The sequence below is a fragment of the Hemitrygon akajei genome, chromosome 10 (genome assembly GCF_048418815.1).
Source record: "Hemitrygon akajei chromosome 10, sHemAka1.3, whole genome shotgun sequence".
Taxonomy (NCBI): Eukaryota; Metazoa; Chordata; class Chondrichthyes; order Myliobatiformes; family Dasyatidae; genus Hemitrygon; species Hemitrygon akajei.
The window spans coordinates 137,057,945-137,085,313 of NC_133133.1; the positions used below are offsets into that span (position 1 = coordinate 137,057,945).

Sequence of the window (27,369 nt, forward strand, 5' to 3'; positions counted from 1 at the left end):
AATTTTAAATGAAAAGTCTTTGTATTGTAAACTCATCTCACAAAGCACTAAAAGAGTTCTGTAGATCATACACCATCTGCGGAGGTAAATAGACAATCGACATTTCAGGTTAAGACCCTTCATCTGAACTGGAAACGGGAGATAGTCAGATAGTTAATATAAAATAGGGGAGGAAATGGGTGAAGCATGAGCTGGTACGTGGGTCCAGGTGAAGGGATGACAGGCAGATGGATTGGAAAATAATACTGATGTTCTAACACATTAACCATTTGTTATGATGAAGTAAATAAATTGATTTTTTTCCATTTAATGTCATGCATGTAGTTATTTGGGAATAATTTATGAATTAGGAGTTTATTAAGCCCTTTGACTCTTAAAAGACATACCAGTGATCAGATCAGGATTGAACTGTATCCCAATGCTATTTATTCACATTGGTTCTGTAATCTAAATTTAGTCATTAAAGCCATAAGTATTTGTTTCAGTTATGGAATTTTCCAATTAACTGTGTCTGTTTTGGGAGAAAGGTTTGGAATATCCACAATCTTTGGAATAGGAAGGAAAATAATTCCTGATCCCATCCCAAAATGGCACAACATTTTTAATGCCTCTTGTCCTCTTGTTTTCAGCTTCCAAACCAGAGGACAAGCAACACTAAACAGTTGGCCATTTAAGGATGCTGTCTTGAGGGAAAATAATGTCCAATGCTTTGAGTAATGAGGTTGATTATTTGGATTGCTCTGTTAGGAACTAGCTTTGGCTTGATGGACCAAATAGCTCCATTCTTGTGCCATAATAATTCAATTATATTGAATTTCTTAATAATCTCCATCTAGACAATTAGATTTCCCGTCAGTATTTGTTATCAGTGGAATTTCATTAATGTTACAGTAAATTCCTGATAATTGTCTGTGTAGTTGTTTGGAAATTCTGTTAAGGCATTTAGTCATGAGATTTCTGTGCACCCTGTAAACTCGCCGGGGCCCCATTTCTCATACTCCATTTAAATGTACTGGAGCCCTGTTTCCTACACTCTGTTTTAACTCATCAGAGCCCTGTTGTGTATGCTCCCTTTAAAGTGAATAGGGCCAATGTTCCCTTCAAACTTGTCAGGGTCCTGTTTCTTGACCTCTTTAAATTCTTCTGGTTTGTTGGAAAGTCTATTCTAACATGTAACATCTTAAAACAAAGAAAGGTATAGGAAATGTATTAAGCATTATAAACATCTGATAGTCTGGAAAATCTGTCCAGTCGGGTACCACAAGTCTTGAGGATGCTGGATTATTGGAGTTTTATTGTAGTTATGGACAAATGATTGAAGCAAGTGCAGTGATAATTTAAAATATGGGAAGACAAAACCAAACTATAGACAGATGTACATATTTCTGTTGTTAAATTTCTGATTCAGATTGTTTTTAGTTCCAAAATATCCTGCTGTGAAATGAATTTCTCAGCCATAAACTCAGAGTTGTGTATACTCGGTAACGGAACATCCACAGGCCTCCACATAGAGAATTCTGAAGATTAACAACAATCTTGTCAGCAAAACTTATTCCAATCCCAAGGGACTGATATTATAATCTTCAGTGTTGCATGTCACCAAACCCCCAGGAATTTTGTACATTTTGGTGAGGTCACCTTTCATTCTTTAACATGCAGATTCTAGTTGCATTTTACTCAGTATGAACTGAAGTACAAACGGCTTACCACAGGAATCAACCCAGCAAACCTTCATTTCAGCCTCAACTAAAGCTTCAGACACAATCTCACTAAGCTCTTACATAATTGCAGCAAGACTTCCTTATTTCTCTATTTAAAACTACTTGCAATAATAACTGATGTCTGATTTTCCCTTCTGTTTGATGAACCTAAATGTAAAAAAAATTGATTCATCTTGAGGTCCCTCTGCACACCAAGATTTATTAGTCTTCCCCTTTTTTATTACAATAGTATGTTTTTCTTTTCTTCCGATGTACATATGTTGTACCCACATTATAATTCACTTGCTGCCATTTTTCCTCAAAAAGTTGTCCTAGTCATTTATCATTGCTTATTAAGATTCCCAGTTTAAAAGTGTTGTGAAATCTGGCCTTTGCTGATTAACTTCCTCATTTCCACACAGATAATGCATTTATGGTTTTAAACTGGAATTATGGTGAAGCCACTTTGAACCTAGTTTAAGATTGAAATTACAATGATCCTGAATCATTTCCATTTTGAATGAAGGAGCTAGAATGGTACTTACTGTCATGTGCAATATTATTTGAATACCACTAAGGATCTGAAAAAAATGTTACTTCATATCGAAAAACCAAAGGCAGGTATAGTTATTGAAGGACACAACCAAACGGCCTTGACATTTGGTTGATATTTTTAGGTCTTGATAAAATGTTGAAGATTATGTAAATTGTAGTGTCTCTTGCAGTGTACCAATGACTCAATGTGACAAATAAGATATCTCAACCTGACTTAAGACGACACAATTCAAAGAAAAGATATTTTCCATCCACACTCCAAAGACATGGATTAGTAGATTAATTGGCTACAGCAAATTGTGCCTAACATGTAGGTAAGTGGTAGGATCAGTGGGAGTTGATGGGAATGTGGGGAGAATAGAATAGGATTCATTTAAGTGGATGGTTGATGGTTTGGTGCATACTGAGGCCAAAAGCCCTATATTTACATTTTATGACTGGTTTTATAAAATTAAATCTTAATGCAGTATAAGTATCTGTAGAGTGAGAGCAAGTCATGAAGTGATCTCAGCTATCCTCTTCATATGAAGAATCAGAATAATTGTCACTATCTTACATGATGTTTGTTGTTTTAAAGCAACAGTACAGCACAAAGATACAAAAATTACTGTAAATTAAAAATAGATTGTGCAAAAAAAGGCATAACAAGGTATCGTTAATGAACCATTCAGAAATCTGACAGCATTAGGGAAGAAGCTGTTCCTAAATCATTGAGTGTGTGGGTCTTCAAGCTCCTATACCTCCTCGCAGGTGGGTGGAATGAGAAGAGGCATAGGACTGCTGAGGCTTCAGTATTTTTATTCCTATATAGTCATAATGATTTTGTCAAATCCAAACCTCAATATATGTGAAGAAAGTTAGCAAACTAAGAATGTTTCAGTTGTTAGCAAATGAGGAATATGAATATGTCAATAAATTTAATTTTCTTACTGGATTCTGTCATGGTCCTACAGTGAAAGAATGACTTGTCAGGCTTATACACAGCTGCAATTGGTATGTTAGTATGAATCTAGTAGGTTCTTTATATGATAGATTAATTCTTACAGATTTTTAATTTACCTAGCCTTGTTTGAACTAGAGCCATCAAAGCTTATTACATTTAGAGATGAGAATCAAATTCACACCCACCAATTGAATACCTTGCCTTGACATTAAAGTTCTCTAAATTATTGGTTAAATACCATTTGCTATTATGGAATAATTATTAAATTCAGGACTTCTGTAAAACTAAAAGGACCTATAGAGTATACCAACTCGTTGTCATTGAATGTTGTTTAATCGGCTTGTAAACATTTTCCAGCAATGTTTTGATGCATCCTATGATAACCTACTCTGTGCAGTAATTGTTACAGTCTGATCAAGAGCTCTATTATGCATTGACCTTCTCTAAATCTGTTCAATACTTAGTGATAGATATTCTTTAAATCAGTGGTGAGCAAGGAATCTTGTGCATGACATGAAGATTTTTCAATTTAGATGAAACACATTTTCTAGATTGACATAGATTCTCAATTTATGATTATTCCAGGAGGGGAGGAGCAATTAAAATGATGTGGGGAAAAATATTTTTCCACTTTCACTTTACATGAAGAAAATCGTAATTTCTCTTTATTTTTTAAAGGTGTATCATCCTCTTTGTTCCCTTGTGGTCTCACTAGAACATGCTTCTCCTTCTGCTGCCGTCATAAGGAAGGATAGGTGAGCTGGTCCAACATCTCCACCTATAACATTCTTCAACTGGCTGTTCACAAGCATTGATAGCAGCCTATTGGCAACTCCATCACCTTTTTTCTTTCAATCCACCCAACACTTATAATGGGCTGTTTGGCTTCTACTTGATGCTTTGGCACAGCAGCACAACTGAGATTTGGAAGTCCAAAACTTGGACAAATTACCTTGCATCATCCTGATATAATAGAATTACTAAGTAGCTATTACACATGCATCTCAATCAGTCTGTAATTGTATTGTACATGGGCAATAATTTTAATCTTATGTACTCACCTTGTTCCCATGTCTCTATATTCTCCTCTCCTTCAACCAGTTAATTAACCAAGGTAAAAGATGACATCTGTTTCAATCACAATTGATTCTTCATTCTTGCAAACTTTCATTAAAATGGTTTGTCATGCTTTGGCCCAAATACCATGCATTTAGATTTACCTACATGTCCCTTAGCTCTCTGCTACTCATTCATTTAAGCTGTCTCTATTTCTATCAGTTCTCTCTGTTATTTTAAACACATATAAAATTCTTCAATAGTAATTAAAACAGCGCCAAATTTTCCAAGTCTCTCTTTACATTAGTGGCAAGCTGCAACCAAGTGAATTCACTCAGTGCTCTCTCTTGGCTTAACATCATTGCTGTGAAGTAAATATCTATAGAAGCCCTTGGGATTCTCTTTCACCTTGTCTGCCAAAACAACCTCATGTTCTCTTTTAGCCTTCGTAATTTCGCTCTTAAATGTTCTCTTGCAAGTGCTTCATTTGATCTTAACTACAAATACCTGATAAAAATGTTGCACTGTACTCTCATAATGCAAAAGGACTAGATGGGATACAGTTTGTCAAATGTGTTCAGGAAGATTTCCTTTATCAATATGTGGAGATCCTAACTAAAGAAGATATAATACTAGATATCTTTTTAGAGAATGAGACAGAATAGAAGTGTGTAAACACTTTGGAGCTAGTGATCACAGTTCCATTTGTTTCAAAATAAATACGCAGAAGGATAGGACTGGTCCTTGGGTTGAGATACTAAATTGGAGAAAGGTCAGTTTTGATGGAAGAATCTGGCAGGTGTAGATTGGGATGGGTTGCTTTTTGCAAGGAGATGCTCGGTAAATGGGAGGTCTTCAAAAGTGAAATATTGAGAGTACAGAATTCATATGTTCCTGTTAGAATGAAAGGCAAGGTTAACAGTTTTGGGAACCTTGATTTTTGAGGGATATTGTGGCCTTGGTTAAGAAGAAGGAGGAGGAATGCATTAGGTATATGTAGTTAGGTTCATATGAGGCACTTGGAAGAGTATTAAGAATGCAAGAGAATACTTAAGAAAGAAATCAGGAGGGCTAAAAGAGGACACGGCATTGCTTTGGCAGACAAGGTGAAAGAGAATCCCAAGGGTTTCTATAGATATATCAAGAGCAAAAGGATAGTAAGGAACAAAATTGGTCCTCTTGAAGATCAGTGTGGTCATTTGTGCATGGTGATGAAAGAGATGGAGGAGATCTTTAATGAAATTTTTTCATCCGTATTTCCTCGGGAGGTTCTCTAGAACTAGGTGAAAAAAGAAGTGAGGTCATGGATCATATGTGGATTACAAAAAGATGTTTGCTGTCTTGAGGGAAATTAGGATAGATAAGTCCCCAGGGCCTAAAAAAGGTGTCCCCTTAGACTTAGTGGATGCCTAGTGCAGAAACTGCAAAGATTCTGGCTGAAACTTTTAAAATGTCCTTAACCACAGGTGAGGTGCTGGAAAATAGTATATACTGTTCTGTTATTCAAGAAAGTGCCAAGAATAAGCCAGGAAATTGCAGGTCACAGATAAATTATTGGAAGGTATTCTAAGATTTTGGATAGACATAGCCTGATTAAGGATAGACAACATGGTGTGCATGGTGGGTCATGTCTAAACAATCTTACAGAGTTCTTTGAGTAGATGGTTAGGACGGTTGATGAAGAGAAGGCTATTCACATTGTCTGTATGGACCTCAGCAAAGCCTTTGACAAAATCCCACATGGTAGTCTAGTCCATGTTGCTTGACACTCAGGATGAAGTAGTAAATTATTTCAAAATTGACTTAGCAGGAGAAGACATGGTAGTAGATGGATGACTCTGACTGCAATCTGTGACTAGTAGTAGACTGCTGGGGTTGGTGATGAGTCCATGTTGTTGATTTAGATGACGTTGTGGTCAATTTGATCAACAGATTTGTGGATAACACCAAGATTGGAAGCATAGTAGACAGCAGGGAATGCTGCCAAAGTTTGCAATGTGATCTTGACCAGCTGGATAAATGGATTGAAAAATGGCAGATGAAATTTAATGCAGACAAATATGAGTTGTTGCACTTTGGCAGGCAGGACAGACCAAGGTAGGACTTGCACTGAGGGGTATGGAAGGCTATGGTTTGGGTGCCAGTAGATGGGATTAGGTGGAAAAAAGGCTGGTACAAGCTAGATGGATGAAGGGCCTGTTTCTCAATTGTTGTGGTCTGTGACTCTACTGCATTTTTGAGAGATTTTGACAACAACACATTCATTCTATGTCTCTTGCCATAAAACCCAGTGTCTACTTGCAGATTATGGCCATATCCACTTAAGCTGCCACTTTGATGTCTATGAACCAAAACCACTCTTCTCCTCCATATCACCAGTTCTTCATTATTCAGAGTGCCAAAATTTACCAATTCGTATTTAATTGACATTTGGCTCTTTTTGATCATTGCTGTCTACATTTCTATACTGCTTATTTTGGTCCTCAAACTGATTTGTGATACCTACAATTTTAATTCTATTTGGAGGTTTGGTAAGGAACATAAAAGGATGAAATGTAAGACCTTAAACCCCGTAGATGCTCTGTCTTTTTGTGAAGGTCATGTCTTATTTTTCCACAACTCCACTTTCCCCACTAATTTCTATTCTTTGGTATCCAAAACTATTTATCTCAGCCTTGAATATGTTCATTGAGTTGACATACATAGTGTAGAAAAATTGAAATACGCATATACCTTTTTGTGATGTAATTTCTCCTTAGCTGTCTTGAAAGATCAATCCTTTATTGATTCCCAGGCTGTCCTGATACCATTCCCCAGGAAAGGGGAAACATCATTTCCTTCTAGCTCCATTAAAAAAAAATATAAATGGAGGATATAGGCTTAGTCCACTCAATCACTCCTCATTGGAGAATCTTTGCATCCCAGGAGGTTGACAAGTGAACCATGTTTATGCTTTTTTCAGAGAAGGATTTCTTGTGTTGATTAAATTGACTGGACTGCTACACAGTAATTTAAATTTAATGTTTTCATGGCCCTATATAATTGCAGTAAGACTTCTTTATGTGTTATTTCAGTATTCCTGCTTTAAAGGCCAACATACCATTTCTTATTGCTTGCTAAGCTTGCAAACTAGCTTTGTTATATTTGAATATATAGTTCTCTCTGTATACTGTCATTCTCTTGCTATATTGGGATCGTGTCTTTTGCAACATAGAAAAATAGATTTTGGTGTTCCCTACCAAACTTGGCAAGTTCATATTTCTGCGCATTTTATATTTCATATGTGATGTTCTTGCAGATTTACTTGAGCATTCTACATCTTGTTTGCATTCTCTTTGCCATTTTCCCATCTAGCTCTCCATTGCCGGTAATTATGAATGCATCACATTCAGTCACTTAATTTATTTTTATTGAAATAGATTGTAAATACCTGACTCTCAACGCACAACTGTTCGTATTCTGATCAATAAAGCAGTGTTAAATCAATCCTAATGTGTTATTCTAATGCTAGGAGTCTATTTTTATGTATTAAAATTTTGTGGTATGTGTTTTGAAACTCTGAACACACTCTTCACTGAGTTCCCTTTTGTCAAATAAAGTATTCTTTCCTAAAACCCTGTGATCCTGTCCAACTTTTTTATACAATAAATCTCTACTTGCCCTTTACCATGTTTCAATTAAACATCAGTATTTTCTCTGTTGCTTTTGTCAACTGATTAGCCTACTGAAGCCTATAGAATTGTAGAAAATCAAAAGCAGTACACCTACCTCTCTTTAATTCCAAGATGTAGGTCATCAAGTCCAAGAAGTTTGTAAGCTTTATTCTTTTGATTTGTCGAGTACTTGTATTTTACAGATAACAATTGATATTTTTATTGCTTATTCTAACCTTATCTTTGGTTTCATACTACTTAAGTATTTTTTATATTCTGCTGCAAAGGCAATTGTAACATGTTTTGTATATATATCTGTCAGTTCCTTGTCTGTCAGTGTAATAGCTTACATTTGTTTATTTTTACTGACCTCTTTTTATATTATTATGGATGTTTTTACCAAGTGTCAACATGTACCTTGATGGGTTACTGAGTCTGCTCACTTTCACTTCCCTTCTTTCAATCTTGGCTGAACTCTCAAATACTCCCATTCCTCAGATTGGGTATCTAAACCTGTTCCATTTGGTTTGTCTGTAACTTGGTAACTGCAATTGGACTACTTTTTAATAAGTTAAATGCAAGTATGTTTCCTAATCTGCTTTACTTCAATCTCATGCCGAGGCAGTTTGTTTTATACAGAATTTAAGTAAACCTCAAACTCAATATCAAACTATAATTACTCTTTCTCTGAGGTTCTTGTATTACACAGATATTAACTAGCTCCTTTTTGTTGACAATACTAGATTTAACAGTGTGTTTTCTCAATATGGTTCTTTGAAATATACATAAAGAATCCTGTATCCTTCACAGAAATTTGCTCTGTGCTGTCCATATGAATGTTGAAGTGCTGCATGATTATTGTACTGTCTCTGGCAAGCAAACCATGATCCTTACAAATGGAGTACTAATCAGTGCAGACTAGTGCTCCATTTCTGTCCCATGTACCAAACAACAGGTTGGTTGGTTGGTTGTTTAATTGGCCTCTGTGAATTGATCATAGCATATAGGTGAATGTTACAACATGCAGCGGTGGGGGAAGCTGATGAAAATACAAGGAGAATAAGAGGATAAACGTAACTGGACCACCCACTTCAAAAAGGCAAGTGCCCAAGAAGAGCAGGGTGAGCTGCTTTAACGACTATTGTCCAGTGAGTGGTCGATTATTTCTGTACTCAACTCCTGTCTCAGCAAAACCCTGAGCACACTGCAATTCGCCCATTGTTACAATAAGTTTACAGCTTTGGATCACCTGGACAATACGTACTAATACTTACGTCAGGATGCTGTTTATTGACTACAGCTCAGTGTTTAACACAATCATTCCAACAGTTAAAAAGACAATTAAAAAGATTAGATTAGATTCAACTTTATTGTCATTGTGCTGAGTACAGGTACAAAGCCAAATGAAATACAGTTAGCATCTAACCAGAAATGCAAAGAATAGTGTTATTTACAAAATAACTGTGAATAAAAAGTAAGTGCTACAGCACAGAAATATAGACGTACTGAAACAGTACAATATGGGTGCAATACTGCTTCACGCTGTGATGTGAGGTTCAGTAGGGTCACAGTCTCAAGGAAGAAGCTGGTCCTGTGCCTGCTGGTGCGGGAGTGGAGGTTCCTGTAGCACCTACTGGATGGGAGGAAAGTAAAAAGTCCATGGTTAGGGTGAGATGCATCCTTGATAATGCTTTTCCCTCTGCCCAGGCAGCGTTTATGGTAGATATTCTCAATGGTGGGCAGTTGGGTGCTGATAATCCACTGGGCAGTTTTCACCACACGCTGGAGTGCTTTGCGGTCTGATACGGGACAATTGCCATACCACACTGAGATGCAGTTGGTGAGTATGCTTTCAATGATACAGTGGTAAAAGTCCGTCCGTATCCTGGGACAGAGGTGAGCTTTCTTGATGCGCTGCAGGAAATAAGGCACTGTTGCGCCTTTTGATCAGGATGGAGTTCAGGGACCAGGTGAGATCCTCGGAAATGTGGACAGCAAGGAATTTGAAGCTTGATACATGCTCTACTATAGCTCCATTGATGTAGATGGGGACATGAGTGTGGCTCCTAGCATGCCTGAAGTCCACAATGATCTCCTTGGTCTTCTGGGTGTTAGAAAGCTACAAAACCTAGGCCTTTGTATCTCCCTCTGCAACTGGATCCCCGACTTCCTCACTGGAAGACCATTGTCTGTGCAGATTGGAAGTAATATCTCCACTTTGGTGACAATCAACACTTGACGCACCTCAGGGACGTGTGCTCTGCCCTCTGCTGTACTCTCTCTACACCTATGACTGTGTGGCTAGGCACAGCTCAAATGCCATCTATAAATTTGCTGACCACACAAATATTATTGGCAGAATTTCAGATGGTTGAAGAGAAGAAGGTGTATAGTAGCGAGGTGTACGAGTATATCAGCTAGTTGGGTGGTGTCACAGCAACAACCTGGCACTCAGTGTCAGTAAGACCTATAAACTGATTTTGGACTTCAGAAAGGGCAAGATGAAGAACACACACCAGTCTCATAGAGGGATAAGAAGTGAAAAGAGTGAACAGTTTTAAGTTCCTGGCTGCAAATATCTCTGAGGATCTATCTTGGGCCCAAAATATCAATCCAGTTACAAAGGCACGACAGCGGCTATATTTCATTAGGAGTTTGAAGAAATTTGATATGTCACCAAAGACTCTGGGAAATTTCTACAGATGTACCATGGAGAGCATTCTAACTGGCTGCATCACCATCTGGTTTGCAGGGGGTGGCTGCTGCACAGGATCAAAAGAAGCTGCAGAAAGATATGAACTCAGTCAGCTCCATCATGGACAGTAGCCTCCACAGCTTCCAGGACATCTTTAAGGAGTGATGCCTCAAAAGGATGGCATCCCCATCACCCAGGACTTACATTCTTCTCAATAATGTGCCAGTAATATTAAACCTGATTCTGATACTTGATGGCCAGAGCAGACTCAGTGGGCTGAAAGGCCTTTCACTGTTCTTTGGCTCTGAATACCTCCTGCCCATCTCTTATGGGTACTACAGGACTTCATCTCCTCACTCAAATCAGAAGTCACAGAATCAGATTGGAATCAAGACATCCTTAATTTGAGTGACTCTCTTAAGACTATTCTTGTTTTGTGTCTCTGATTTTATACTCTACCTTACACTACAACAATGAGTAAAGTGGCTCATCAACTATTCCTACCAATGTTTCTAGCCCTGTATTTCATCACAGCTCCACCTATTCTGATGCTAGTTTGTGATTGCCCAAGTTTGGAGTCTTTTTTTTTTCTTTTGCCTTTATTATATAGGGAATCATTAAATTCCTAATTCTGCTTTTCTGTTTTGATTACTTATGTTAAAAGTCAAGTATTCCAGAATAATTCATTTCTATTTGTTCTGTCCTGTTTCTTATTTTGTTGTATTTGCCTTGCACACTTAATACTTTCTGTAGTTCTCTAGTTTCTTTGGTGTTAAAGTCTTTGACCCTTCTTGGCCCAATCTACTTATTTTTTACCCAGATTATTGCTCAATCATGTTGACTTTTTCTTTTTGCTTCTGAGTTTTGCCTTTCCTTGGTCTTTTGCCAACCCACAGCCTCCTCAGCTTGTTGAAAATCCCATTAGTTGTCAGGATTGGCTAATTCACCAGAACACGGGTTCCGGTTTCAGTAGCAGCTCTCTCAATAGTAGAGCTCTCTCCTCCCCCAGTATTGAGCTCTTTATTCAAAAAATTGAAACCTTGTTTTCTGCATCATTCTTTAATCCCATATATTCTTGGAATACATTATTCAATGTAAGTTTATATGAAGCCTGGGTTTCAGTCCTAGAATTAAATGTTGCAGTCATTTGTGGTTTAATGTTAACCACAACTCCTTAAAACTCTCTTCAGCAGAAATTCATTTCTGGTTCTGTTTCTATCATGGACTGCAAAAACCTGATAATCCCATCACATTGTGAAGGTTTCTCCTGTCAATAGCATTGTGAAACTTTTTGTTGCCACAGTATTTTTCCTTTTGACTGTGCCGTCATACAACCAGAAAATTATTCTGCACTCTTACTACTTATACAGCTGCCCATATCGATGAACCCTGCTAAGTTTTACCACTATCCTCTTGATATCGCCTTCATTCACTCAGAAAGAATTCTATGCTTGTTCATAAAGAGCAAAGATCAAGCACTTTACCTGTTCCATACCTGTCTCAGTCACACAAGTCTGCTACACGATAATTTAGTTTCTCGATAACTACATTTTTCTGATGTCCTTGACCTGTCTGCATTTTAGACATCGGCTCAGTAACTAAGCCTTGAGGCTCCACAAGTTTATTTCATTTTATTTAGAGATACAGTGCAGAACCGGCCCTTCCAGCCCACCGAGACACACCGTACAGCCACGCACCTATTTAACCCTAGCCTAATCGCAGCACAATTTACAATGACCAATTAGCCCACTAACTGGTTTGTCTTTGGAATGTTGGAAGAAACCAGAGCACCTGGAGGAAACCCGTGCGTTCATGGGGAGGGTGTATAAACTCCTTAAAATGAACTTCAAACACTGTCCCAAGTTGTAATATCATTGCATTAACTGCTATGCTACCATGGTACCTCTTCTGTAGACATTTACTGCATTTGTGTGACATCCAGGATTGTGGTCCAGATAATTACATTGCACATGTTGAAGTTGTGACATATCACCTACATTGACACCCCTTTCATCCTATGGTTGATGTACTTAATCTACAACTTTAAAAAAACTAATTACTCATCTTGTTCAGCTGAGTGATTCATTCACATATTGATGCAGTTTCTCCCTCTTCTCCATGAGGTTAGATATAGAGGCCACCCCAGTTACCATCGGGTTCCATCTTTACAGATGTCTGTAAGTTGAATTTGTGCATCAATTAGAAAACGCACAAAATCACTTGATCGCAGTCTTGTTGATGAGAGCATTTGACATGAACATTTATATATTCCTCTGGTTATAATGGTGAAGAATCAGGATGTACTATGTTACATTGTTTAAAAACAGAATCATTGTGTTGGAATCAGTAGAAATGATTGCTTGTCAGTTTCCAAATCAACTCTCTTAAGTGGCCTTCTACGGTGAAACTGGCAGCCTCTGTTCTTAAGAGACAATGGTATCTCGTAACTGGGAAGATAACATGTAAACATGTAACATGCTGGTTTTCATTTGTATTTAGTATTTATGGGAACTTGATTGTATGTAGAAGGTGTGCATAAATCAGCAAGGTAGCATTGTGGTTAGGATAATGCTATTACAGTGCCACTGAATAGGGTTCATGTCCTCCTGTCCTCTGTAAGGAGTTTGTATGTTCTTCCCATGACTGCATGAGTTTCTTCCGGGTGCTCCAGTTTCTCCCACATTCCAAAGACGTATGGGTTAGTAGGTTAATTGGTCATGTGTGTAATAGGACGGCCCAGGCTTGTTTGGATGCAAGGGCCTGTTACCATGCTGTATCTCTAAATCAGGGGTGTCAAACTCATTTTAGGTCACGGGCCGGATTGAGCAAAATGCAGCTTCATGCAGGCCAGATCAGTCGGACGCGTGCGAACGCAGCTTTCGTTGCCTCCGTTTTTTCAGCCTGCTCTCATGTGTCTCAGTCTCTGCTATAACTACAAAGTGTTTCACTTTACAAATTCCGTTTCTTATGAAGAAGACTGCCGAATAAACACTAAAAGCCCTGAAAACCTGGTACCTGAATAAACTCAGCATTAGCCATATCATACGCCATAGGCGCTTCGATTACTGGGGCCAGCTTTAATAGTAATTAGATATTATCTTGTGGGCCAAAGATAATTCCACCGCGGGCCGGATTTGGCCCGCGGGCCTTGAGTTTGACATATATGCTCTAAATAAAATAAGTCGAACATTTATAAACCGGAACAGGCTTGTACTTGGAATTTTTTATTCTTTTCCTGTACTGCTGGTAGATCTGCAGCTGCGCAGGTTTATGTTTCCTTCATAAATTAATGCTGCACAACATTCCTTTTTTAAAAAATTGTCAGTGTAAGAAACCTGCAGGCTATTTGTTTTAAGACTTATGACAGAAAATTCAGCAATGTAAAGATGAAATGATTGCATTTTCAAATGAATGGAAAATAATCTTAAGAAAATAATAACATTTTGGAGGGTCTCGGCCCAAAATCTTTACTGTTTAGTCCTTTCTGTGCATGCTGCCTGACCTGCTGAGTTCCTCCAGCATTTTGTGAGTGTGACTATATATTTTGGAGGGCTCCAGCTCCCTCTGATCCCATGTCTAAATCATTCATGTACACGGAAATGAAAGTAATCCTAGAATCACATTTTGTAAGACATCCTCTCTCTTTTACCAGCCATTGAAATTCTGTCCTTGCCTCGTGATTACTGCATTATTTGTTTCTGATTAGAATTCGGTTGTTCACTATTTCTGTATTATCCCTTGATGCCGAAGAGTGGTTTATGTGGTAAACCATGAAAAGGTTTCCTTAAATCTACTTGTATCACATTCTTAACATTACCCTCCCTTTAACCATATCTTTCACTGACTCAAAGACTTCAATATCCTTCGATGCTTGGCCGTAATCTAGAGTACCCATTTTCCCAAACCACTTTCTGGCTATCAGCTGCATGCAACCCCACCACCCTACTCTTCCTAGGTACCAAACTATTCAGATTGACTTAAATGAGCAGAGAGGAGCTTGCGACTGTAATAGTTTATTAGTTTCCTTCTATATTGCCAAGTTGATACACCCAGTTGGGTGTCGTACAATAATATAGTAGATTTATTGTCTCAATTGCCCTCTGCTTTATTTTTTTAGGATCCTTGGATTTATCCAGTGATGGCTCAGAGTTTCTCCTTCATAAATGATCCTTTCCTCTCTGAATCCTGTATGACATTTTTGTTTTTTTTCTGATTTAGAATATGCATTTAGATCAAAAAATATTCTTTTGAGGTTATGTATTCATAGTTTGTTCCTCTTTTTCCTCAACCATAATCTGTTTTTTCGTACTCTTATTTTTCTATATTTTTCTTCATATTTTCCTCTTCAAGTGCAATTTTTATTATGAAGTTCAGATAAGAATCTGAAGTTTTTATAAAAGACAAATAATCTGCAATTTTCTAATCTTTGTTTTGGAACTAAATAATCTTTCATAAATCTGCTCTCTCTCATTCTGTACTGACATTTTCCCCCTTCAAACATTATTAAATGCTGTTTAATTTATCAGTTCATATTTTCCCAGATCCAATTTTGGCAATAGTATATTGGTATGTAATCATACTCTAGAAGCAGTTCTATATAAATTTTAGGCATTCCAATTCAATATGTCCCTCTCTTGATCACTGAATGGATAATTGGAATCATCTAGAGCAGTATTCCTACGTACCATCAGCCAGTATGGATTGTACAAGGCTGGTGCTGTTTCTTTCCTGAAGGACTTAATTGAGACCCTCAAACTAATAGGAAGAAATTGAGATGAGTAGGCATTAAGAAGATGTTTGTATTTAAAGCATATCCAGAATTGTGAGTCTTGAATAACTCCCAGAATAATTAGAATATGGAATTCACTACCAGTTGAAATGGTTGAGGGGAGGAGCAAAAGTTCATTTTGTAAAAACTTGTTAAGTGCAAGAGGAAGAGAATAGGTGGAAGGCTGTGCTCAAAGGGTAAGCTGAGCTAGGTTGGTAGTATTAATACCAGAGTGGACACATTTAGCCAATCTTATGCTGTAAATTCTTCCATTTTCCCGCCCATTCTCCTTTCACAATTTAGGACCCTACAGTACATGCTTGCTAATGAAACAATACCTCTTTGTTAAACTTTTGACAGACTATATTAACTCTGAACTATTATCTTTGTATGTACAATTTTCCTCTGCCATAAGTATTTCTTCCTTGATATTGACATTACCCTTATCCTGTTCTGTCTTTATTGCTGCCCAGTGTGCAGCCAGGCTTCATTTGCCAATTCTACATTTTCCTGTGGTACAATTGCATCTTAGTTTACCTCCCACTCCTCAGCACAGTACAATATGTGCTTTTTGTTCTTTGTCATGGACATAATAATGTCACTTATTTACATTCAAACATTCTGCATTCATGTTTGAAAATTCTCCTGTTTTCACACATTATCAGTTATTTTACTTCAATTTAGACCTGTGCCTACCATACATGTTGATCAGATAACGTCTGTGCATGGCAAACTTGTCAGAGGGGAGGTATTTTCTTTGCTAACAACATATGAAAGAATTACTTGATATACTGTGCAGTATACTGTACAGTTGAGAGAGTGGAACATATTCAATACATTTCACATTGGGATAATAACTTTGTATTAATTGTAGAAAAAGATCTTTCAAGCCCCTTATTTGGGGCAGTGGATTACGCTGCCACTGATAAGTACCCTGTCCTTCAGTTTAAAGTGGCTGAAATAGTTAAAGGAAATTTTATCCGTGGTCAGATTTAAACACCTTTCCAAAATGGAAATCCCAGAACTGTAACAGTAACACTAACAAATCCCTTCGGTATTCTGATGCTTGTATTTTTCCCTTACAGAGCAATTGACAAAAAACACTGAAGCAGTTTATAGTAGCATGTTACATTCATTGGGGAATCAAGGGTGTACTACAAAATAAACAAAGCACGTAATGGATTTTGTCATATGGTTAAAAGAATATCACTCAGTTTAGATGTCAGCCTAGAACAAAGGATAGATGTCACTTTGAATTACTCAGCACCAGATTATAGAATATCTGTTTAATCTCAACCCTACTAACTCTCTGATAACATTCAAGGTACAATTTGGTAAGTGCTTCTATTTATTCCTGTCTTCTGAGTGAAAGCTCAAAGTCTCTGCTACAAGTATAATTATCTGTCATGCACAATAATATGAGGAATGTCATTTAAATGGATTTATAAATGTTAGTAATTGATTTAGTTTCCCCAGATTAATTATTTTAGTAATGAAATGAGTGATTCCACCAATACTAGATTTAGTGCTAGTTTATGGTAATCAGTGGCTGTTGAATTATGTCCAAAGAAAGGAATGAATGTTTTTTTTCAACTGTTGAGAACCAGTTAAATGTGGACACTGAGTATGTATACACCAGCCTCCCAGAGACACAGCACATTCATCTGCTCTCATGCCTACCATTGGGCATTGCATTGGGCACCAGCTCCTTGTGGGCACTGCTCTGTGGGAAAATGATGACATTAGTAGAGTATCAGAGACACTTGGTTGGGGCTCCACACATTTGGAAGCCAGAAGGGACTGAATTTCTATGGGCAGAAGTAAGCTAGAGGTGAAGCAGTAGGAAAGGAAAATCCACCACAGTTTAGCTATGATTAAATATTATAGCAGTTTATCATGTAGATGGGAATACTTTAGACATGGTGCACATTATATTTAGTTCATGGAATGCATGGCTTCTTTGGCAATCCTTGGCTTCTCTTTCTTTCTTGATGCAGTATGATGAGTAACCTTCAATGAGACTGCCTTGACAAGCATAGAACAATTGTAGAGGCAGCTCAGATCTTTTCTTCCAATGTGTACTTTTTTCCTAGAGCCTTCTTTCAATTAAATTCTTTCTGTTTTCTCAGGTTTCTACCATAACATCTCTCTTGGAGAAACATCCATACGTTTGCTTAATCTGCTTTAGCCTTCCTGTTTGTACTCATCTGCCAAGAAGCCAGAAATGAAAGAGAAAGCTCTGGATCAGACAACTAAATAAACAGAGCGCAGCTTTGTAAATAGCTGTATGTATGGATCAACCAGGGTATTTGGTCCTGTATTCAGTTCATTTTAAGAATAGAACCACCTAATATATGTTTTATTGATTCATGGAAGTGTTCAACATGGAGAAGTGCTTTTTGGCCCATCTTGTCCATGCTGACTAAGATGCTTACCTACACTCATCCTGTGGTTTGACCCATATCTCCTTATCACATCCCTGTCCACTTACCTGTCCAAATGTCTTTTAAATGTTATTGTTCTATAGGAATGATGCCTTTGTGTACTCAGCTAATAGAGGTAGTGCAACCTGCTGCTCCTGCTCTTGAATGTGTACCATTAACTTTTGTTAACAGGACACAGATCATTTCCTTCTCCCAACAGCAGCAGCAATAGCCACTTGTATTTAAGTAGCTTTTCCAATGTGATCAAATATAAGTCCCTTGCTATGGCATGACCAAAAAAATGACACCATGCTGTATAAGAAATTGAGGCAGACCAGAACTCTCACCAAAGGGATTCATTTTATCTAGTATTTCAAAGGAGGGGGGGAGGTGGGAAGCAGCAATTCAGAGATGTTTTAAGAGAATTCCAGTGCTTAGGGCCTTGGCTCTAAGCACTAAGGACCTTGAGAGTTGAGGCATAACTCTCAGAAGTAGAAAGGTTGAAATTGGAGATGAGTAGGAACTTGGGAGAGCAGGAATTTCAGAATGTTTTTGGATCGGGTGGCATAGATAACAAATAAAAATCTTGATGTAGCAACTTGTACTACTGTAAGTTTTCAAAAGTTTTCTGGCCATTTTCTGATCTTGTTTTTTTTCCCCAAATGTGCATTTTGTGTTTTGTTTTAACCCATTGGTATACCTGCTTATGATTATTTTTGAGAGAGATACATTGAAATAATTCATCCTTTGCCATAACCTTCAGATTGAATTACATTTGAACTTAACGTGTGTCCCGAAAAAAAAAGACTCGCTTGTTTTGCATATCAGCCAGTTTCATAACATACCAGTAATTTTTTAAAAAACAGCAAATATTTTCTTAATTTTGGCATCTTGGTTCTAATGATCAGCAAATTTGCTACAACTTTAAAATATTTTTGGGAATCTTACTGCAATGTTCAGAGTGAGCATCAGAGTACACAGCATGCTAGTTACACTTGGCTTTCTAGGCAGTTATTACTCAACTGCTCTTATCTGGAATAATCTTGATTAAAATCACCAAATAACCTGGGGTAAAATGCTTGTGAGCCACAGGAAACTACCAGTGCTGGGATCTGGAGTAACAAACAATCTCCAAAAGGTTTCAGTACATCAAGCGGTGGTGGGGTTGGGGGTGGAAGATGGGGAAGGAACTGATAATCGATCCACTGAATTCTTGTAGCAGATTGTTTGTTGCTTCGGGAAAATGCCCTCTTTGTCTTTGTTGTAAATGAACAGTCTATAAATTCTCTAACAATCATTCTGGCAGAGCAGTTAATTGGGTTTGATTTGCTCAGGAAGAGTTGGTCTTTCCAAAACCAGCCTTGAACTGCCAGAGTCACAGAAGTGTATTTTTGAACGTAAGTTATATAAACTATTACTTGAAAATCTAATCAGAGCTCTGTCTTTCTAAGTTTATCTTTAAACACAAATGTTTTGTGTTCTATCCTGTGTCTTCATGATGAGAGTGCATCGGAAGTTTCTTTTCAGAGACACTGATGATGAATATAAGGTTCAGGAAAATATTGAACAAATTTGTGTTTTTCTTCCTTTAACAGATATCTTCGTGGTCTTATGCACAAATAATGCAGAGCTGAGGGGCATATACAGTAGTTCTGTACACAAATTAACCTATTATTGGGCATATTGCATATTCTTTAAACTTAACCAGAAAATGCCATCCCATTTGCTAAAACAAATAAAATATATTTTAGTTCATAACATATTTTCTTGAAACTTCAAGGTTTAGTTGATCACATAATATGCTGTATTATGAATATGAAATGATGCTTGAGTTAGTCATTTCCTTGTATTTAAAATTTGCATGTTTGCTATTTCATGGAAGGGATTTCAAATTAGCATTAAACCGACAACTTCATTAGAAGTCTGTTGGTGCATATCGAAGTTCAAAATTTAACGTAAAACAGGAGTAGATAGAAGAGTTTACATTCATTCACTGAGTGTATCTTCGTAGTCTTCTGTTGCTGTAGCCCATCCACTTTAAGGTTTGATGTGTTGTGCAATCAGATCTGCTCTTCTGTTGTGTGGTTATTTGAGTTACTGTCACCTTCCTGTCAGCTTGAACCATTGTGGCCATTCTCCTCTGGCATCTCTCATTTGCAATGCATTTTCACCAACAGAACTGCCACTCACTGGATGTTTTTGTTTATTGCCAATTCTCTGTAAAGTCTAGAGACTGCGCATGAAAATTCCAGGAGATCAGCAGTTTCTGAAATATTCAAACTACCCCATTTGGCAGTGATTGTCATTCCACAGTCAAAGTAATTTAGATCACATTTATTCCCCATTGTGATGTTTGGTCTGAACAGCCACGGAACCTCTTGATGCCGGAATGTTTTTATGCATTGAGTAGCTGCTACATGATTGGCTGATGAGATATTTGCATTAACGAGCAGGTACACCTAATAAGTGGCCACTGAGTGTAAATCCCATAACACTTGGACTGGTCTGTCAACTGTTAAGCATCCTGCTTTTTGTAAAATTTCGAATGTTTAGGAGTTAAATATACAGGGATTTCAGCCAAATGCAGATCCAGTTCATTAAGTGCTTTGAGTTGCTAGTAATGGATTGTGTAAAATACCACCTTCCAGCTACATTGGTACCTTTCCAGTTCACCTACTGCTCAAATTGGTCCACTAATGATGCCTCATATGCCAGGAATTTGTTCATCGACTTAAGCTCAGCATTTAACACAATAATCCCTTAGAAGCTGGTGGATACACTGTCCTTGTTAGGATTGAACACCCTTCTCTGTAAATGGATCTTGGACGTTTTGACGGAAGTACCCCAGTCAGTCTGAGTTTGCAACAACTTGTGAAGCTCTATCACACTGAGCACTGGATCCCCACAGAGCTGTGTACTCAGCCTATTGCTATTCACACTGCTGACTCATAACTGTACTGCCAGATCCAGCTCAAACTGCATCAAGTTCGCTGATGATATAAAAGGGGTTGGTGTCATCAGCAACAATGATGAGTCCACGAGACTATATGGAGTAGAATTAGGCCATTTGGTCCATCGAGTCTGCTCTGCCATTTCATCATGGCTGATCCATTTTTCCTCTCGGCCCCAATCTCCTACCTTCTCCGCATATCCCTTCATGCCCTGACCAATCGAGTCTATCAACCTCTGCCTTAAATATACATAAAGACTTGACCTCCACTGCTGCCTGTGGCAAAGAATTCCACAAATTCACCACTCTCTGGCTAAAGAAATTCCTCCAGATCTGCATTCTAAAAGGACGCCCATGTATATTGAGGTTGTGTTCCCTGGTCTTAACTCTCCCACCTTAGGAAACATCCTCTCCACATCCACTCTATCAAGACCTTCCACCATTCAATAGGTTTCAATGAGGTTACCCCTCATTCTTCTGAATTTTAGTGAATATAGGCCCAGAGACATCAAGCGCTCTTCATATGACAAGCCGTTTAATTCTGGAATCAGTTTTGTGAAACTCCTTTGAACCCTGTCCAGTTTTAGCACGTCCCTTCTAAGATAAGGAGTCCCAAACTGCTCACAATTCTCCCAAGTAAGTGCTTTATAAAGTCTCATCATTACATCCTTGCTTTCATATTCTAGTCCTCTTGAAATGAATGCTAACATCACATTTGCCTTCCTCACCACAAACTCAACCTGTGAATTAACTGCTAAGGAAACCTGCACAAGGACTCCCAAGGCCCTTTGCACCTCAGATTTTTGTATTTTCTCTCCACTTAGAAAATAGTCAACCTTTTCATTTCTAATACCAAAGTGCATGACCATACACTTCCCAACATTGTATTCCATTTGCCACTTCTTTACCCATTCTCCTAATCTGTCAAAGTCCTTCTGTAGCCTCCTTATTTCCTCAAACCTACTTGCCACTCCACCTGTCTTCATATCGTCTGCAAACTTTGCAACAAAGCCATCAATTCTATCAACCAAATCATTGACATTTAACTTAAAAATAATCTGTTCTAACAAAGACCTCTTTGGAACACCAGTAGTCACTGGCAGCCAACCAGAAAAGTCTCCCTTTGTTCCCACTCTTTGCCTCCTGCCAATCAGCCACTACTTTATACATCCTAGAATTTTTCCTGTAAAACCATGGGCTCGTAGCCTGTCAGTCAGACTCGTGTGACACCTTGTCAAAGGCCTTCTGAAAATCCAAGTACACAACATTGAATGATTTCCCTTTTGTCTATCCTGATTGTTACTCTTCAAAGAATTCCAACAAATTTGGCAGGCATACAGAGGGGAGGTAGAGAGACTTGTCAAATTGTTTGAGAACGACAACCTGAGACTCCACGTGAACAAGAGATGATTGTGGACTTACGGTGCAGGCTGACCATTCTCCATTATACATGAATGGCTCTGCCTTAGAGAGAGTGAAGAGCATGAAGTTTCTTGGTGTACACATAATGGACAATCTAACCTGGACACACAACTCATACTCACTAGTCAAAAGGCACAACAGCATTTACACTCTCTTTAACACACACAAAATGCTGGAGGAACTCAGCAGGCCAGGCAGCATCTGTGGAAAAGAGTACAGTTGACTTTTTGGGCCAAGACGCTTCATCAGGTCTACTCTCCCTTAGCAGGTTGAGGTCTGCAAGGCTCCCTACCCTGATTTCTACAGGAGCACCATGAAGAATGTCCTGTCTGGTTGCACCATTGTGTGATACAGAAGCTGCAAGGCATCAGACTGCAAGACCCTACAGGGGATAGTAAAAACCGCTGAGGGGTTCTCCGGGTCTCCCTCCCCCTATTTGTGACTTTCGGGGAATGTTGTATCTGAAGGGCTCGAAGCATTGTTAGGATCCTTACCACCCATCCTGCAATCTCTTAGACCCATTATTGTGTGGAAGGAGGTACAGAAACATCAGGAGAAGGACGGCCAGACTGGCTAACAGCTTCTTCGCTAAGGCTGTGAGACTAATGAATACCCTGCCACTGGTGTCATCACCAGGACAGTGAGTTGTTTACTGTGCTGCTCCCTACATGCATTTTGAGTTATATTTTATTAACTTATTTACAGTACTGTTTTTTTTTATGTCTGAGTATGATATATGCACTATGGTCCAGAGGAACATTGTTCCATTTGCTTGTATATATGTACAGTCAGATAGGAATAAATCTGCACTTGACTTGAGTTCTACCAGTATATTCTTCACCTTGTATGGATCCAAAATAGCATCAAAAAGTTGGACCAATGTTATGATGTTGTTGTCCTTAATCAATTGCTGTGGATTAGTTCTCGCTTGATTAAATAAGTTTATGGGTTCACAATTAGCACATTATTACACCTTAATTTATTGCTCTTTCAAAAATATGAAATATGAATCAGTCAAATATATGGCTGTTATAAATCTGTCTATATTGTGCTCCTATATCAAACAAATCTCCTGTGGCATTGCTTATGATTAATATTAATGATCTGACTGTCATGTCATATAACGCAATGTGAAAACTCTTCTTTAACAATAGAGTTGTGTTTAAAACTAGAAAGCCTCCAATTGTGAATTGTCAGTAGTATTTGGAGTCACAAAATAATTTAACTATTTGCTCAAGTAAATTTTCTGATTTGTATGCACTTGCCATTTGAGGCTATATAAAGAAGTTCCAAGTATCTTCAAATAAGTTTGTCTCCTTAATGAGGTCTGACTTCTGGAATTACTTGATGTAAAGATATGTAACATTTCTAACATGTTAATTCATGAATCTCTTACACTGTTGCAGGAAGTGGGTTAGATATTGTGGTTACTGTCTCGGCAGCGTATCCCATTCCACTCACCCATCACCACCACTATCAAGACTATTTCTCCAGAAAGATTAATGGAATGAAATTTGGACCTTCGAAAAGTGGGGGGGGGGGCGGGGGGTGTCTTTGATTTGCTCTGCCAGCTCTCGAGGAACGAAGTTTTGTTCTGCCCATTTAATATCAAGGTATTGAATATCCTGGTATGTCAAACTCTACCCTGGTATGTCAAAGAATATCTTACATCAAGGCTTGTTTCCTTCATTCTTCTGAGAATTGCTCATCCTCCCCACTTGCATAGTGTGCGGTGTCAGCTATAGATCATTGAGAATATAAAAACCTCGTGACTAGTTTCTGTGCTATAGGTGGATGGGTCACTGTTTTGATGGCTTGTTTCTTAGATTGATAGGAGAAGCAGTGCTGGTCTTGACAGGAAGCCTTAGCATCATCATACTTCCCCAGATGACAGAATTAGTGAGCGGCAAACATTCAAGAAAGGGTATAAGGGCATTCCAAATCACTGAAATCCAGTCAGTTCAGCATCAGTGATAGTAAGGTTTTAGTAATAATAATCAGGGAAAATAAATAAATCTTACTGGGCTTCAGGCCGAGTACAAGTGTCAATTTTAACCGATGTTTTGATAACAAACTCTGCCATCTTCATCAGGGATGATGCCTGGGCATCTCTAGTCCAGTTGTATTTATACCCTTATCATCTGTTCCACCTGATTGGTTAGTCCTTATCCAATCAGGTTTCTGCTGTCCCACCTTGTTTACAATCGAATTCCACTTCTTACTTAGAGCGAAACCTTTGTCTGTGTTAAAATTATTTCCCTCCATTTTTACTTGAATTGCGTCCTTCACCAGGCAGTCCGAAAAGCCATTGGTGTGGCACAGTAGTTTTGTGTGGGTGACTCAGTGTGGCATGGCACAGTAGTGTTTATCAGCCAGACAGGATGCACTATGGAAATTCACCTCAAGGAGCACAGGAGGTGTATCCTTTAGGTTAGCTGGAGAAATTGGCGCTAGCAGAACAGTGCATTCGCAAAAGCCTTTGAATTGACTTTGATGACACAAAACTACTGAGCCATGCCAACGGCTTTTGGGGCCACCTGGTAAGTAATGCCATTGAAATAAACCTAGAGGTAAAGAATTTTAACAAAGATGAAGGCCTCATTTTAGGTAAGAACTGGAATTCGATTGTAAACAAGGTGGGACAGCGGATGAGAAATAACCAATCAGGGACAGATGACAAGGGTATAAATACCACTGGGCTAGAGATGCCCAGGCATCATCCCTGATGAAGGTGGCAGAGTTTGGCATCAAAACATTGGTTATAATTGATACCTGTACCTGGCTGGAATCCCGTGAAGAGTTTACTCGTCATATATGGGAAAGCAGTAGATCCTTTTTTAATCAGGGAAAAGTTTACAGCCATTTGGGATAGATATGACTCACGACTTGACTTTATTTCTTACATCCCTCACATACATGAGGATTAAAAATATTTATGTTACGTCTCCGTCTAATTGTGCAATGTGCAATCACAGTAATTTATAATAAATAGAACTGTCAGTGTAACATAGAAATACACTCAAATCAGTGTGAGTTGATCAATCTGTTGGCCTGGTGGAAGAAGCTGTCCCGGAGTCCTGGTTTTTTTTTATAATTTATTTTTTTATTGAAGTTCATCAAACAAACATTTCCATAAGATGTATTTCAGACGTACATATATATCATATAATCATATATATCACAAAATCTCCACAAAGTATTTATCTGAGGTGCACACTTATAGAAAAGAGTGGAAAGAAAAAACAAGCAAAAGGAAAGAACTATGTACAAGTAGGGAGTGATTTTTTTTTACAACAGATTCATTGATTTGTGAGAATAAAATCAGGCCTATGAGGCATTATGTAGTTAAACCATTATTCCCAGAATGAATCAAATTGTTCCAGCTTATGATTAACAGATGCTGTTATGTCCTGGTTTTAATGCTGCGGTACCATTTCCCAGATGGTAGCAGCTGGAACAGTTTGTGGTTGGGGTGACTCGGGTCCCCAATGATCATTTTAAGCATCTGTCTCTGTAAATGTCCTGAATAGTGGGAAGTTCATATCTACAGATGTGCTGGGCTGTCCGCACCACTCTCTGCAGAGCCCTGCAATTGAGGGAAGTACAGTTCCCATACCAGGCAGTGATGCAGCCAGTCAGGATGCTCTCAATTCTGCCCCTGTAGAAAGTTCTTAGAATTTGGGGACTCATAGCAAACTTCTTCAACTGTCTGAGGTGTAAGAGACACTGTTGTGCTTTTTTGATGAACTAATAAGAAGATAAGTAAAGAGATTGCAGTGTATATTGTATGAATTATCAGAAAGTATTTAACAAAACTTTGATAACAGAATTGAGACATATGGCAAAAGAGGGTTAACATATGGGATGTGTTTGGCTGGAGGACTGAAAATCGTATATGGTTGTTTTCAGACTGTGTGTGGTAGACAGCAGACTTTCATGAGGGCAGATGCTAAGACCAAAGCTGTATTAGGTTAAATATAAATTACCCAGATATTGGAGAAAAGTGTAAAAATGGAAAATTTCCTCATGATGCAAAACTTGGAGTTGTGGTAAGCAGTGAGTATAATACCACGTGACCTCGGCAGGCCACGGCTGTGCAAGCAGATTGGGCCGATGGTTGTCAGATGGAGTTTATTACAGAGAAGCAGGAGGGAGAAGCAAACTAGAGTTGATAACACTTCTAAAGAGTGTGCTGCAACAGAGGGATGTGAGGGAATATTAGCAAATACTTCTGGGATTTGGATTTTATAAATTGAAGTAAATTTTGTGCCAAACCTATGTGAAGCTTTGGTTAGACCAGAGGTTCCCAACCTGGGGTCCATGGGCCCCTCAGTTTATGGTAGGGGTCCATGGCTTAAAAACGGTTGGGAACCCCTGGGTTAGGTTATGGCTAGAGCATTGTGTCCATTTCTGGTCACCACTGTTTATTGCATTTTCTGATTGGTCCTTGAAGGTAAGATTTAAGTTAACAGATTGATCTGGGGCTGAGGGATATTAATTTACAAGGGTATGTTGGCAAAGCTGTGGTTGTTTCCCTTGAATTAAAGGAGGTTGAAAGGAAATTTAATTGATATGCACAACATTATGACAGGTTTAGAAATGCTACTAATGACAAGAGGTTGTGTATTTAAGGTTCAGGGCAAGGTACACAATATTGTGAGGAAGCACTTTTTAAAAAATAAATCTGGAATTTACGTCTGTGAGGGTGGTTCATTTCAGAAAGAAACTGAGTAGGCATTGGAGATAAATAAACTGGCAAGGCCAAGGGATAGAATAGGCACTGAGACCTGAGAGCCCGAATGGATTTGATGGGCCAAGTAACATTATCTGTATTGAAACAACTCTTTGAAATTAAGAGCAGAGGTATAATTTATTCCTCACTCATTGTCTCTAAAATCTGATTATCTATTTGTTATTCTATTGCTATTGATGAGAGATTGTGATGCATAGGTAGACTGCTACTTCTGTTGCATTGCACTTAAATAGATCTAATTAATATATAAAGCTGTTCAGGATGACCGGACATTGTGAAAAGTGCCTTAAAAATCCTGATTTTTACTTAATCAGTTTACTTAGCTTTGTACAGCTTTGCCTAAACATGATTTTGATGGGAGTGGAAGAGGAATACACTATGCTGGATTTAGAATGTATTTCAGCTTTGTCTTTTATTAAGGTACCTATCGTAACCATTATTTCCCAGTCCA

At 38.3% G+C, this 27,369-nt stretch overlaps 1 protein-coding gene across 22 annotated transcripts in view; it reads left to right on the plus strand.

Annotated features, from left to right (window-relative positions):
* LOC140734712 (ataxin-7-like protein 1) overlaps positions 1-27,369 on the plus strand; it is a 260,198-nt gene that overhangs the window by 160,152 nt on the left and 72,677 nt on the right. For 4 of the 22 annotated variants that reach the window (XM_073059075.1, XM_073059078.1, XM_073059077.1 and 1 more), the window contains one exon: positions 3,877-3,953. The exons of the other annotated variants lie outside the window; for them this stretch is intronic. In XM_073059075.1, the coding sequence (XP_072915176.1) occupies positions 3,877-3,953 (77 nt within the window). The remainder of the gene's footprint in view (positions 1-3,876; positions 3,954-27,369) is intronic. 22 annotated transcript variants of the gene reach the window in all.